The sequence below is a fragment of the Xenopus tropicalis genome, chromosome 4, assembly GCF_000004195.4.
Source record: "Xenopus tropicalis strain Nigerian chromosome 4, UCB_Xtro_10.0, whole genome shotgun sequence".
Taxonomy (NCBI): Eukaryota; Metazoa; Chordata; class Amphibia; order Anura; family Pipidae; genus Xenopus; species Xenopus tropicalis.
This window is the reverse complement of record NC_030680.2, coordinates 138,280,051-138,295,745: the sequence shown is the minus strand read 5'-3', so window position 1 is coordinate 138,295,745 and position 15,695 is coordinate 138,280,051. Positions and strand designations below refer to the sequence as shown.

Genomic DNA, 15,695 nt, shown 5'->3' with positions numbered 1-15,695 from the left:
CAGAAGGGCATGAAATATTGTGGATCCTATCCCCAAAATGTTATCACTGAGGAGACAATGGAATTTATAGTTTTACTGTACTGATTAGGATCCATTTTATCTCTCTCATTCAGATGACGTGTTCCAGAAGAGGAGGGTACTCATACTTTACTCACCGGATTACCCTTCCTATGGAAGTCTGGTAAATGCCCTGGCAACTTCCTTACAAGAACTGAGTCTGACAGTTATGCTGGATCAATGGCACCGTATCCAGATGTGTGAACTGGGTGCCATTTCATGGTTCCACCAGGAAAGATCCCGTATCTATAAGGAAAATGGTATCATTATTCTGCTTTTCTCTGAAGGAGGCAAACAGATATTTAATGACGGGGCGCACCAGAACTCCCAGCATAGATTCAGACAGGACCCCTACAGCACATTTGGCTCCATACTAAACTGTGTGTGTCCGGATTTCCAAGAAGGGGAGGCCCCTGGACACTATGTGGTGGCAAGCTTCGATCTCCTACCTACAGACATCCCGCAGATTTTCCATTCCGTCCCTGTTTTAAGTTTGCCTTCACAGCTCACACATTTACTGAAGGAGCTGGCAGGGAAGAACAAAAATAAACTTGGCAAAAATCAGCTTCACAGACTCTCTACTAATGTCAGTAGGAACTTGCAGAGATCCATAAATGAGTGGCAACGTAATAGCCAGTCACCTTCCATATCAGAACATTCTGACAGTCACATGTTAATGCCTTCTACTCCCAATAGAAGTTTGTCAGTGGAAATGCATCCACTCATTTGAGCTGCTTCCAGGGTGCGGACTGTGACAGTGTTTGTACTAATCCCTGGACTGTTGTACAGGAAACAAGGCATGGTGTGAGCCTGAGGATTTTGGGGCTCAAAATGACACCTTGGGGTGCCTTGGAATACATGTATACAAGTACTATGAAGGCTTGTATCTTTAAAGAGGAAACTGACCCAGTTTAAAAGTAGGATTTAACTTCCCTGTTAAACTGTATATAGTATTTATTATATGCACAGAGCAATTGTTGTACTGGGTTCCTTGGTTCAGGCAGGCAACAGAATAGTACTATTGTTTATGGCCATTAGGTGATGTCCTGTACAGATTTATCTGCTCATGTATCTGACCTGACTGGGCCACCCATCAGGGCCAATCGGATCACAATATGGACCTGTACAGGAAATAACTGCATCACAGGGCCACCGCAGCCTTTCCTGACTGATATATAGATATTGGTAGGAAAGGCCAATGGTGTGGCCCCATAGACAATTCGGTAAATGACTGATTCGATCTGGAGTGGCCCAAATTGTCAGCTAAAGTAGCTTATAAAGGCTGCATAGCCAGTGCATTCCCCAGTGTGTACCTTTGCTGTAAATACAGAGAAATAATGTTATAGGTATAATATGATCTTTACAACCATACCTACAGTATGTATTTAGGAAACTATTTGGCTGGTCCCACTCATGTGGTTAATGAAATTAATGAGAGATGAACCCAACTATGTGTGTTTAATAATCATGTTACTACTGATAGCACTGGACTCATTTCCATTTCCAGGGATTTGAAATCATGTCTGTGACATTACTGGAATATGAACATTTGAATAAAGCTGATCACTACTAAAACAGTTCTCCATATTAATAACAGGAAAGTCAAACCCACTGGGAGCAGAGAGTGGGAGATGTTGTGTCTGTTTCATGTATCCCAGCTATCAGTTGCTGCTGTGATTGGGAAGAAGTGCCACAGCCCTAACAGTCCGGAGGAAATTTAGGGCCATGATATCCATTTTAATTCCTCTTTCTTATAAAGGCCGTGTGTAATAGAAAAGTGGATGTATTTTTAATTACAGTTCATTGTTTTTTAAAAATAAAAGCTAAATAAATCAAATGACTTCTGTGTTTGAATGTAATGCTAAGCTAGCAGGTAGCATGGCGGCGGAGTATCAGCCCCTTGGCATGTCCCAAATTGATGTTCACCTTGCACACCCCAGATGTTCCTGCTTTCCATTGGCAGAAGGGAGTGTAGCCATTCTCAGTATATTTTTGGTTTATTTATATATAAAGAATGGGTACTGCACACACAGGGACTTAATGCAAAGGAAAAGGTGTTTATTGAAAAAAATCCAATGTTTTGAGCATGGTCTGTGCTCTTCCTTAGGGAAAACCAGACAAACTGGTGCTCGAAACGTTGGATTTTTTTCATTAAACACTTTTTCTTTGCATTAAGTCCCTGTTTGTGCAGTACCCTTTTATATTTTATGTTTTACCTGCACCCTGGGCAATTGGTTTTGTGAAGGATGTGCTTCTCTCTGTTCATTATATATACTGTATATATATATATAATAAACCTTTCTATTTTTTATAAGTAATAAACTTTTCTATTTTTGCATTTATATTTTGCTCACAATTCTTTAAATCCTAGGAGTGCTGTCCTTGTTCCAGTATATATATATATATATATATATATATATATAAGCCAAAAATATACTTTGAGGATGGCTACACTCCCTTCAAAAATTCAGGGATATGTCTAGTAAATACATGTCGCAGGGCTGCACGTATTGCATTTAAATTAAACTGCAATCAGTTCAGCCCTGCTAGCTGGATTTTCTAGACATGCCCCTGAAGTGATCTGGTCACCCTTATCTAGAAGAGCAAATTCTCCCCAATTCTCTTTTCTACCTCTTATCCTAAGGGGTATTCAGTCCCACTGCCAGTGCTACAAATTCTATGGGGGTGGGGGCTTAGCACCACAGTTTGGTAACCATTGCTCTAGGCTGAGAGGGTCAGGATCAGTTTGTAGGGCCAGTGTATTTGGTCAGGGTGGCCCTTCCATTGTAGCTCAATTAGCTGCTGTCATCACACAACCCCCTGGTTCCTAGCATTCTGCGCTCCAATCATTACAGCGTATAATTTCATCCATTTCATTGTTTGTTTAGTTATTTGAAACACAGATTATAGCTGTAAAGAAGACATATTGGAGAAAAATACAAAACATTACAAGAACCTTCTTTTATTCTCTTAGGAACAGTCATACAGTTACATATTAACATTAGATTCTCTTACACTAGAGTCTTTTTGGCACTTGCTTAGCCCCAAAACAATCCGTAGTACCAGCACAGAAAAGATAAACAGTCACATAGTACATGGATTTATATATATATATCTATATATATACCTATATACAGCCACACATCCTTAGAATGTGTTAAAAGGTGAAAATACCCGCATGTTATAATTCCATTATGTTACCTTAATAAGAAATACAGGTTTGGGTTGGTAAGTTGTTGTGCGTGTGTTACATCCCTGCTCTTTCCATCGATAAATAGGAGCTGCCTTGGGAAAGCCATGCTCTGCTGACCAACTGAACAGGGCACAAACAGTATGGCAGATCCCACTTATTATTATTATGCAGCCAAACTAACACGTCTTTTCCTTTTACAATGCAGCAAACCTTGTTATGTTAATACATACACATAGACTTCTTTTAGCCATCTCCCTTTTCTTACCAAGAGGTTTTATATATATATATATATATATATATATATATATATATATATATATATATATATATATATATATATATCTATATAGTAAACTAGTGGGATCCAGGACAGACACTTTCTGGCTTTAAGGCAGTTTATTTATACAGGGGGGCCCATTTCAGCATACAAAACAAATCATAAAAATAAATCCTGCCCTCTGGGCGCTACCTTCACACATTAGATTAGTTCCCTCACTAACCTGGGTCCCTTGTGGACTACCAGTAAGAAAACATAAATGTTGGGGTCACCCCTGTACTCACAACACTTCTGGGGAATTAGCTCAGCCTCCTGGCTTTCCTTTCAGCTCCTTAGATCCTCAGTCTCTTCAGGCCCGGATTTGTGGAAAGGCCACAAAGTCCCGGGGCCTAAGGCGGCACAAGTTTAGGGGCAGCATGCCGCCCCGCCGCAACAGAATTTTTAAATTTGGCTCCCATACGGAGCAGTCGGGACCTCTCCCCACTGCTCCGTATGGGAGTTTAAATGTGCGATTGCGCATGCACATTGATCGTGATTGCGCACTCGGGGGGAGAGGGCGCCGTGCGTTCGCGCATGCACACTCGTGGGGGGGGGGGCGGCCTTGGGGCGCCGAGAAGTTAAATCCGGCCCTGAGTCTCTTGGCAACTTTCTCAATTCTGGGCTCCCTCTGCTTCTGGCAGTGGCAGGCAGCACCCCCAGCCCCTCTGGGAGTCCTAACACAGAGAGGTATCCTTCCTGTTCTGTGCCCTGCTCTGAGAGCCCGTCTCACACCTTTCTATACCATTAAATACCTTTTCCACAGGACAGCCTTCCTGTGGAAAGTAAGCTCCAATAGGTGAGCTGGACCACTGGAATGGATCGCCTGATCCGTTTGTTCTTTCCAGAACCCTATAGCTTTCAGGGCCAGACAGCACAACCTTTTAAACAGAGCAAACCTTCTCGTTTTATCAACCTCTCTCTTAAAGATTACATCTCCCACTATGGAGAACTTGAAGGGAAAACTCATTTTCTCTCATTTGTTGGGCCATTCTACCACAATATATATTATATATATATATATATATTGCATTTATCCAGTTTCCTTCATATTTATGTACACAATAACACATTTTCCTACATTAGGATCAATCATTCAAACTTCAAGTTGCCTACACACTTACAACCCCCCTAATCGCACCAGCAGCCAAATATACTTTGTATTCCTATAGAAATAGTTGAAATCTGGAGAACCCCATTTGGAGGAGGATCTGGTCTCCTAATCAAAAGTAATTTGCACATTGGTGCGGACGCTGCTCGCCATTTGCCAAGGTGCACACATAGGGTGCAAAACAGGCAATTTTCCCTAGTGCTGTTGATATTACGTTAACTGTACCAGTTAAATCTTTTTGCATTTCGTATAATCCCTAAATATATTTGGCTGTTCAGACAATAACCAAATCTACCTGCGGAAGTGGTCATCTTTCAGATATATTTCCCACCATATCCAATCACAATCTTTTCCTCTTGAACTCTTTACATTTGGAATATTATTGCTTGATGGACCCATGTCATGCCATCTGGGCTGTAAACGACCCAACGAGCCAATAATAATAAACACTGTGAAGCCAACCGCGGGTGTGGGTGGAACACCAGAGTGAGGTTAACAACTGGCCAAATAACAGTGGAAACCAGTGTTTGGCAATCTCCGAAAAGCAGTAGTGCTCCAGGGGCTTGTAAATTGGCTACTCTTCCTGCTAGCCCTGTTTAGGAAGTCTCTGCTTATAGAGTTCCACGTGCCGCTGGAGGCCTCTGCTCTTTTCTGATCTGACCAGTCTTCTCATGAGATACTTGGCAGCTGCCTTTATAAGGCAGGGAGGGGATAGGCAAGTTCTACCCTGCAGTATATTGACCAGCCTGTAGAGGTCCTTAAAAAGGCAGAACCTACTGATCTTTCTCATGCTGGGGGGGATATCATGTTTATCACAAAGACCTTCAAAGTAGACAAAATTATAATCCCTCAGGTTGTCCTTCTCATCCTCCTCAACGTTAAAGTCCTTCATCAAGCAGGACATGGCTGTTCCAAACAGGTTGACTGGGTCTTTCCAATCATAACTGCTCAACTTGCTGCTTGTCCACTGGTCGTACATGCTCCTGCTCTTCTTCGTCCACATGATGATGACGCTGCCTTTTCTCTGCGCCACCAGTTCTCTCTTTTGATAGAACCAAGGTAATATTCCAAGCTGGCTGACTGTGTTCATATCCCACATGTCTAGAATGACCTCGCAGCCCAGAATGCTTTGCAAGAAGTCAGCGAAGGCACAAATGAGGGTCTTGTACTCTGCAGAATCAGGGGAGTATACAAGAAGCACTGTCTGACTCCAAAGGGGAGCTGTAATGGAAAAACATTCAGGATTAATAAAATATCTACGGCACATAGCAATCATATACAGTCAGGGTTCCTGTCAGAAAATCTGGGGTCCCATAGCCCTCCTGGTCATACTCCTGATCCCACCACCAATCTTGCCAAACTCTGCCTCTTTATTGGGAAGCCCCCTAACAGAACTCTTGCTTGCCCCCCTCAATGGCAGCTCTATATATAGTAAACTGCATAGTAAAAGAGTGGCTATATAGTGGCTTTACAGACTGAGTAAGTTCAGTTATACCATGTGACACATTAAATGTGACTGGTAGGTAAGTGGCTGGGGTCTTTGACAAGGTTGTGCTCCACCCAAATATCCATACCTGTGAATATGTTCTTAATCTGTCGGTAGATCAGGTACAGGAGAATAACCAGTGCCAAAACCATCAGGAATGATGTCAAGAAAATCAGTCCCAGGTGCTTATGGGAATCTGCAGAAAATGGAAGGAAATACTTATATATAATATAATACTCATATAGAATATATACTGTGATCTGCCATTGGTTTCGTCACAATCAATTCAAAAGAGGGACAAGCTCTCTTTTTGGTGCTTGAGATACTCAAATAAACCACCAGCACTCAGCCATCAGCACAAAGCTGTCTCACAGCATGGGTGGGTTGTTTGCAGCAGGAAAAAATATTATTTAAAAACTGATAAGGAAAAATGGTCAACAGAGAAAAGGCAGACTACTCACAATCTGGGCAGATGAGGTATTTATGTGCATGAAGAACGTCAGAGCGCCACACCTGGTCGGAAAAAAGAGAGAATTAGCATTCTGCAATTGTTTGCAAATTATCTTTATTTATATATTTTTTGCTAAGTCCCTGTGCTCTTGGTTCCCCTGGGTAAATGTGGTTGTGCTCCCACATGTTACTGCTACCTAATTAAAGAGTAAGCCCTGTACTTGCATTCAGTGGGGGCAAGATACATGACTAGATCATAGAATGGCTGATATAATGGGATCTGGTCTATATGAAACTGGGGGTGTTGGGATGCACATATATGCCATACGCTATGATACTGGCACATCCTGATAGGGGTTGAAGTGATTGCCTTTCTGATGTCCCTCCTGTAAGTGTACAAACAAGAACAGGCAACATCCTTACTCAGACAATTGCAGAACTACAATTCCCAGAATAATGTGCCTCCTCCAGCCCCTAAGGTTCTGCCATATTGTAAGAGACAAAGGTTGTCTATCACTAGTGTAAAATAAAAACAAGCAAAGAAGGTAAGACAATGACCGGCTAATTCTATGTTATTACCTTATAGCAGATTCCCCTGGCTAGTAGGAAAGAGAAAACTTGCACTTCATTGGTTTCATTTAACTGTAAAAAAAGAATGCACTATGGTTATATCTCCAGGCTGGACAGTATGCACTGGGTATGAGCCCAGGAACACAGGACCCATAAAACAAATGTTAAACAACAGTACCCACCAGGTCAGGGGTTTTGGGGTTGTAATTCATGAGGAGCTGACACTCAGTTGACTTCAACCCTGGCTCATCCCCTGTAGCCCCATGCTGATATTTAGCAAGTAGGTTCTCTTTTACTACCTACAAACAGCAGGTCCCACAGAGTTTCTACTAAGCAGTGACCCAGAGCCAGCTAAATGGAGCGACCTCTTTACATTACTGGATGTAGGTTCCCCATGGTGGGGATGTGCAATAAATGACCAGAAAATCATCCATAAATATGGGTCCTGGCAATAAGTTTGCCACTTTGAATCCCCATGTGAACAATTATACAGTAATTCTAAAGTGTTCTAGCAAGAAGGTTTGTGTGGAGGGAAAGCGACTCATAACTGACACATCAGTTATAAGTATAGGCAACAAAGTATGGACAATTAAGCTCCCACTCACCTGGATGGTGGTGTGAGGCTCACAATTGACTGTTCTAATGTTACCCATGCACACTGAGACGCTGATCGTTGCCGGAACGTGTGAGAAAATAGTCAGATGGACCTGAAAAAGGCCCATATCCACCTTCACATTCCAGTCACGCTCTGTAAGTAGACGGACAATTAATGATTCAGAACATTAATTCTATGGAATTCAGAGAAACACATATGGAAGAAATAAGCGTATAGTTATAGCTGTTTGTCTCTGAGGGTAGGAATACATGTACCTAGTTATAGCATTATAGCCACTTTTTACCTACATATTTCCAGGCATACGTGGGCCTGTCTGCTTTCTTCCAGTCATGTGATTCTAGCTTGGCCTTACCCAAAAAAAAGTCACCGGTCTGAAATCCATTTGTTCTTATATATCAGAACCCTTAATTATTTGTAGAGTTTTTTTTGTTTTTTTTTTTAAATAAAAAGGGACATTACCACCTACAGGTCAGGGCTTTTTGAGTTGGAAATGAGGATTCATGAGGATGCTGACACTTGGAAAACAATACAAAAATAATTGCCACAATAATTATCCTGCCATGTGTTCTGGGGTATTGTACATGGAATTAGTAATGGGATAGTATGAAAGAATGTGTGTAGAAAAATAACCTACCCACCTGTCTGCTAGGAGAGAGTTTTAATATAAATAAAAGTGCCAGTATTGACCCTGAGGTTTGTACAAGCACATTTGTGGGAGTGGTAGGGCTGTGGGGGGCACTGCAATGGGATCTAAGCCCCGGGCCCACTACCTGCAGAAGACAAGGTTGTTTAATTCCCAGGAGTGTAATATTAGCCTTCAGGCATTTGGGATATTTTCATGTTTTGGTTATTATATTAATAATTAATTTTTAGCCCAGACCTCAAAGTTCACCAAATGTATGGAATGCTGTTAGTGGGTTAGCTAGTAGATAACATTAGGAAACTCTACTCTGTATTTTGGAAAGATGACAGTATATGCTGGCCAAAATAGTTACTTAGTTACTTTTGGAAGATAAAGTCCATCACATTCAACACTCTGAATGCCTGCCCAACTTCTAGCTGCCTCTTGGTCTCTGTGATTTCTGGTTGACAGTCATGGATCAGTTTGAAATGCGCCACAGGAATGATTATTTGCAAGGTTAAAAACACTGGTCCAGTTGTCCCTTTGGAGATAGGAAGGAATTTTTGCCTTTTTGGAGGCAAATTGAGCCCTTGAACTCCTGAGCACTGTGGCTCCTGTACAGTAAGCAACAAGTAAATAAACTGGGCAGGCAGTTCTCAAATTTAGCAGCCGGTGCTGAAGGATGGAGACTGCCACAAACCCTTAGGGCAACTCTGTCTAGATCTTAGATCTAGAACATATTTTCCAGTCCATTTTTATAGTTACATAGTTACATAGTTACATAGGGTTGAAAAAAGACCATTGTCCATCAAGTTCAACCCATCCGAGTAAACCCAGCACACAACCTATACTAACCAATCTATACACTCACATACATAAACTATATATATACAACCACTAGTACTAACTGTAGATATTAGTATCACAATAGCCTTGGATATTCTGCTTGTTCAAGAACTCATCCAGGCCCCTCTTAAAGGCATTAACAGAGTCTGCCATTACCCCATCACTAGGAAGGGCATTCCATAACCTCACTGCCCTCACCGTGAGGAACCCCCTACGCTGCTTCAAATGGAAGCTCCGTTCCTCTAATCTAAAGGGGTGACCTCTGGTGCGCTGATTGTTTTTATGGGAAAAAAGAACATCCCCCAACTGCCTATAATCCCCTCTAATGTACTTGTACAGAGTAATCATGTCCCCTCGCAAGCGCCTCTTTTCCAGAGAAAACAACCCCAACCCTGACAGTCTCACCTCATAGTTTAAATCTTCCATCCCCTTTACCAGTTTAGTTGCAGTCTCTGCACTCTCTCCAGCTCATTAATATCCCTCTTAAGGACTGGAGCCCAAAACTGCCCCCATACTCAAGGTGAGGCCTTACCAGGGACCTATAAAGGGGCAAAAATATGTTCTCATCCCTTGAGTCAATGCCCTTTTTTATACAAGACAGCACTTTATTTGCTTTAGTAGCCACAGAATGACACTGCCTGGAATTAGACAACTTGTGATCTACAAAAACCCCTAGATCCTTCTCCATTAAGGAAACCCCCAACACACTACCATTCAGTAGATAGTTCGCGTTTATATTATTCCTACCAAAGTGCATAACTTTGCACTTATCAACATTGAACCTCATTTTCCAGTTTGCTGCCCAGTTTTCCAATTTTGTCAAATCGCTCTGCAAAGCGGCAGCATCCTGCATGGAACTTATAGTTTTGCACAATTTAGTGTCATCAGCAAAAATAGAAACAGTACTGTCTATGCCCCCCTCCAGGTCATTAATAAACAAGTTAAAAAGCAAAGGCCCAAGGACTGACCCCTGCGGTACTCCACTAACCACACTGGTCCAATTAGAAAATGTTCCATTTACCACCACTCTTTGTACTCTATCCTTCAGCCAGTTCTCTATCCAATTACAAATATTATGTTCTAGGCCAATATTCCTTAATTTGATCATTAACCTTCTGTGCGGTACTGTATCAAACGCTTTAGCAAAATCTAAGTAGATGACATCAACTGCCATTCCAGCATCAAGGTTCCTACTCACCTCCTCATAAAAGGCGACTAAATTAGTCTGGCAAGATCTGTTACGCATAAAACCATGCTGGCACAAACTAATAGTATTGTGAACTGCAATGTATTCAACTATCCTATCCCTTATTACCCCTTCCAGAAGCTTTCCTACTACTGATGTCAGACTAACAGGCCTCAATTATAGGCTTCAATTTTTAAATGTTGAGGTTCATCAGCTGGTCAAGGCCCCCTCTAGTGTACTAACTAACCTTCAGACTGGACTACCAGGGGTATCAAACTGATATTTTCTCCAAATATCACCCAAACTGACCATTATTCTGGTCCCCCACCTGATTAAGGTCTTACTTTAGGTGATGCCAGTGAAAGATAGCAGAGAATTACATGGCAGCTTTTGTTCTCTAAAATCAATAGTTAGCATTAAACATTCAGTTGTAGATTTTACGTTTCCATTAAGGGACGGGCTACAAATTAATGTTTAATGGGCTAATTATTGATTTTGGGGAACAAAAGCTGCCATGTAATTGCTAACATTACACATCCACTGAGCAGCCGTTAGGGTTCAGTTCATTAGTAGATATACTGGGAATATCCGAATATCTTACCTCCAGCTTCAGGGCATCTTACATGGCTCCAGCTCTTCACGGTAAACTATGGAAAACAACAATAAAACAATGGAAATCATCAATGGTAAAATCTGAATGTAAAGTTTCTCTTTGCTTTCTAAGCAATTTTGTCATTTTCATTATTTCTCTGTTTCAAAGCTAGTAAAGGAAAAGTAAACCTTTAAAATTAGTGAATGTAAAAGAATGCAATTTATAGTCACGATCGGAAACTGACCAGCAGGTGGCGCTGTTGTAACAAAATTAGTACAAAATAGCAGTACACATTTGCTCAGGGGAGAGATCAGAAACCTCAGATGCCCTATAAATCTAAGAAATGAACTAAGGTGAGCTCTGTCCCACGGCTATTGGGGCATATATTGCAAAAGGAAGCCATACCTTAAGGCACAGGTTGGGGTCTTTGTCCACGCTCTCAACTTCATATTCCTGGAAAGACATATGCAACAGTTTTAATTAATTTTTCAGCTCACAGAAAGTAAACAGAAATTTGGGGTAAACTGCCCATTGATACGGCATTGCAGCAATAGTAATTCAGAATTTCATCCAATATTACCCTCATTTTAAGGGACAAGGAAAAGCTAATTATTGTGTGATGGTGCCATAATATCATAATGTTATATACCGTAACCCCTCCCCCCCCTAGGGAATGGGCCTTGGAAACGAACTAACATAGGGCCACACCAGCAGCTTGGGCTTGAATAGAGCAACATTTTCTAATGTTATTCTGCATTGTACCTACGTACTACTCTGTACCTTAAGTCTTCAAAAAAATAATTTAAACATTAAATAAACCCAATAGGGCTGTTCTGCCCCCAATAAGGGGTAATTATATCTTAGTTGGGATCAAGTACAGGTACTGTTTTATTATTACAGAGAAAAGGGAATCATTTAACCATTAAATAAACCCAATAGGGCTATTCTGCCCCAATAAGGGGTAATTATATCTTAGTTGGGATCAAGTACAGGTACTGTTTTATTATTACAGAGAAAAGGGAATCATTTAACCATTAAATAAACCCAATAGGGCTGTTCGGCCCCAATAAGGGGTAATTATATCTTAGTTGGGATCAAGTACAGCTACTGTTTTATTATTACAGAGAAAAGGGAATCATTTAACCATTAAATAAACCCAATAGGGCTGTTCGGGCCCAATAAGGGGTAATTATATCTTAGTTGGGATCAAGTACAGCTACTGTTTTATTATTACAGAGAAAAGGGAATCATTTAACCATTAAATAAACCCAATAGGGCTGTTCTGCCCCCAATAAGGGGTAATTATATCTTAGTTGGGATCAAGTACAGGTACTGTTTTATTATTACAGAGAAAAGGGAATCATTTAACCATGAAATAAACCCAATAGGGCTGTTCTGCCCCCAATAAGGGGTAATTATACCTTAGTTGGGATCAAGTACAGGTACTGTTTTATTATTACAGAGAAAAGGGAATCATTTAACCATTAAATAAACCCAATAGGACTGTTCTGCCCCAATAAGGGGTAATTATAGATTATAGAGGGGTCTCTGCTATAGTGTGCCAATCAGATAGAAGAGGGGGCACCTAGTGCACTACTGACTTTATAGTTGCAATTCTAACTCTCTTAATACCAGAGGTTTCTGACCATGTTGTTGTGGGATCCTAGCTAAGATCCACTGTTGGCACCAGTGCAGGACGTAGAGCCATTATGGGGATGGATAAGCAGAGTGACTGCAATAAGAAAGATTAGCAAAGGCAAAGGAACCAACTCCCCAGCTGTTTTACACTGTGTCATTTAATACAACCTGGATGCCATTAGTAGTATAAAGCTGGCTGGTACTAAGTAGAAGCATATAAAGTGAAATAGAAAGTCGTATTGACTGTTGAACCAGTTATGGGGTAGAAAGCTTCTGTCTTGCAGAGCTTACAATCAAACTTGGGCACGTACTGTTTTACACAAACACATATGTTTTTCTCACCCAAGCGTAAAATTGATTTTCCTCAAGTAGTTCATTTGTAGTGATGTTAGCGCCGGGGATAACGTCGCAGGAGCCATTTTGTTTCTGACACAGGGAGACGCTGGGTTCCAGCATGCACAGGGATCTGAACTTCATAAGCATACGATCGTTGGAGTGTGACCACGTTGTCTTCCAGAAATCCGGCCCATCTGAAAGGAAGGCAGGAAAGATCTTTTGTACAAAGGGAAACTATCATCCAAAAAAAGTCTGTATTTGTTCTTGCAAAAGTTTCCTTCATGTCTCTTACATAACAGCAGTTCTGTCTTGCTTTATGGCTGAGGTTTATTGCTATTCACTACTGCTTGCAATGCTTTTTGTTATTCTAGTCAGAGTTCCTTTATTCTTTTATATACTTAACTAAACCCTTTATTCATAACCGTTAATATTTATTAATTAGATGTTTACATTAAGCATTCAATACAAACAGGAGAGAAAGCTTCACGAGAAAGTCCTTCAATACAGCAGTGCAGTAAAGACCTAGTCCATTTACACTGGTGGCCATGTTGGATGAGAGAAAGTGCATCACTTACAGGCATCGCCATGGCTTTCAAAAGGGCAAGTCTTATTCCTTGGGCTGTCCTGGAAATCATAATAAGCCTGAAAGAGGGGAAAAATGTAATGAGTAATTGCAACACAAATGCCTGTGGAGTTTGGTTATTAGGAGATGGGATTTGTGGGAAAGACATAGGACAAACAGCAGGCCTTATATACAGCAGGCACAGTACTGGTACAAAAGTGGGAAACTTGTGTTTATATTAGGGTTGCACCAAATCCACTATTTTGGGATTCAGCCGAACCCCGAATCCTTCTTGAAAGATTCAGCCCAATACCATATGTCAATTAGGACACGCAAGGGTTAAAGTGGACTGCCCCCCTGGTGAAAAATTTCCAACTTCCTTGTTTGTGTGACAAAAAGTCATGAGATTTTAAGGGTTCGGATTTGGTTCAAGTGGATTTGTCTAAATCCTACTGAAAAAGGCAGAACCTTGGCTGAATCCCGAACCGAAACCTGGATTCGGTGCATCTTAAAATTAACAGTGTGCCATCATTTGTCAAAGGACCAGCCTGTGTGCCAGAAGGCAAGTAATGTGCTACACACAGCAGATATAGGTTCAGGCCCAGACTGCGGTTCAAAATAGGCCCTGGCATTTCAAGTACACAGAGGTCCAAACAGCCCACACAGGGCCAATAAATAGTGACTGCCTATGGCATCTTACAACAGCCCCTCTGGCATTTGCCTGAACCCACAGATTGCCAGTCTGGGCCTGTATACTGTAGGCTTGAAAACTCTCAAGGAAATGGCACATCAGTCACCACTTGCAGTACATGACAGTGTCCACAAGATGGCATCATACATCCTTTATATTAATGTCCCACATTCCAGTTGCACTATGTATCATACCTCAATGCACAGGCAGGGCAGCAAGTAATCATACTTCAGGATGGCTTTCTCGGTAACAGTAAACTGGAAGACAGAGATGAGCACAGTGAGCCGACCATTACCCTTACAGGTTCACCACAACTTAATTATATATTTTCCATTTCTATCCCAGCACTGGAAATAATAACAGCTGAATGCAAGGCTTTGCTTTCCCTTACTTATAGATAAAATGTTGCTGGCTTAGCTACTAGTTTTAGGCCTGAATATGGCTCTGATGTGATCTGTGTGATCTGAACGTTGTTGGGGATGTGCTTGTTGCATGTAGTGGGTAACAGAATATTTAGTGGGAGGATTAGCGTGGAGCTCATCCCTTTTCCCCCTGTACTGAACAAAACTCTGCAGGAGGAGTAGTATTATACAATGGCCCTATACAATAGGGAGAGAGTGGAGCCGAGATGCTTACCTTGGGGGTGGCATTTTCTGGCAGAGACTTGCAGATAATTCTATCGTAGCACAAACGCGCCACTGCCGTGGGGCCCTTGGATAAGGAGACTGCAATTTGCCGTTGTTCTGGCAAGTGTGTATAGTTGAACTCGGGTTCTGTGTGGAAAGAGAGAAGAATCAGATCATCTGTGTAGCCTTCATATATGCTGGCCATTGTGAGAACTGGAGGAAAGCTGGCTTCTGCTACATTGTTTCAAGAGTCATAACCAGCAGTGCAGGGAGGTTCAGACAGATACTGCTTTCAACAGCAATTACATTTCTTAAATAACCTTAAAACCAGTAAAAACGTGCAATGATTGTGTATTGGAAGGTTGTTTAAAATCACATTTCCTTTGATTAGGCAACATTTTGTTTTTGAGTTTAAAACGCAAAAATCGAAGACGCTTACTAGCATTCCTGTCATGCAGGTAGTGTGTCTTGCTGATCTCCTCGCCACAACCTGGAACTGTCGACAGCCACACAGACACGGTCTGCCCGGGAGTTACCATTAGACAGTCGTACTCGATCCACCACTGAGGAGAAGAAACAGCAGATAAGTCAGAAGTCACCATGAACATAAATATGTCACGTTGCTTCTATCAGTAAATGGCCTAAAGGGGGTGTAAACACAATATTATTCTTGCAGGGCTGACTCCCAGCATGCCTTGGCTCTATGGAGAGGAAGTAGATAAAATCAGGTGTACCAGAAAATACACTCCCCCAATAGAGGCACACAAAGTGGCAATATGTAAGCACAAGCAAATGCCCCC

General features: G+C 41.5%; 2 protein-coding genes across 2 annotated transcripts in view; one reads left to right on the top strand and one right to left on the bottom strand.

Moving 5' to 3' along the window:
- il17rc (interleukin 17 receptor C) overlaps positions 1-1,894 on the top strand; it is a 45,713-nt gene extending 43,819 nt beyond the window's left edge. The window contains exon 19 of the mRNA XM_002941672.4: positions 114-1,894. Coding sequence (XP_002941718.2) covers positions 114-787 — 674 coding nt within the window. The 3' untranslated portion in view covers positions 788-1,894. The remainder of the gene's footprint in view (positions 1-113) is intronic.
- Positions 1,895-4,048: 2,154 nt separating this feature from the next.
- Positions 4,049-15,695, bottom strand: part of il17re (interleukin 17 receptor E) — a 35,991-nt gene continuing 24,344 nt past the window's right edge. Inside the window, exons 5-16 of the mRNA XM_004914115.4 lie at positions 15,335-15,458; positions 14,906-15,042; positions 14,464-14,526; positions 13,592-13,658; positions 13,023-13,210; positions 11,448-11,495; positions 11,052-11,097; positions 7,786-7,928; positions 7,190-7,252; positions 6,622-6,673; positions 6,249-6,356; positions 4,049-5,895 (exon numbers count right to left, since the gene is read on the bottom strand). Coding sequence (XP_004914172.1) covers positions 5,261-5,895; positions 6,249-6,356; positions 6,622-6,673; positions 7,190-7,252; positions 7,786-7,928; positions 11,052-11,097; positions 11,448-11,495; positions 13,023-13,210; positions 13,592-13,658; positions 14,464-14,526; positions 14,906-15,042; positions 15,335-15,458 — 1,674 coding nt within the window. The 3' untranslated portion in view covers positions 4,049-5,260. The remainder of the gene's footprint in view (positions 5,896-6,248; positions 6,357-6,621; positions 6,674-7,189; positions 7,253-7,785; positions 7,929-11,051; positions 11,098-11,447; positions 11,496-13,022; positions 13,211-13,591; positions 13,659-14,463; positions 14,527-14,905; positions 15,043-15,334; positions 15,459-15,695) is intronic.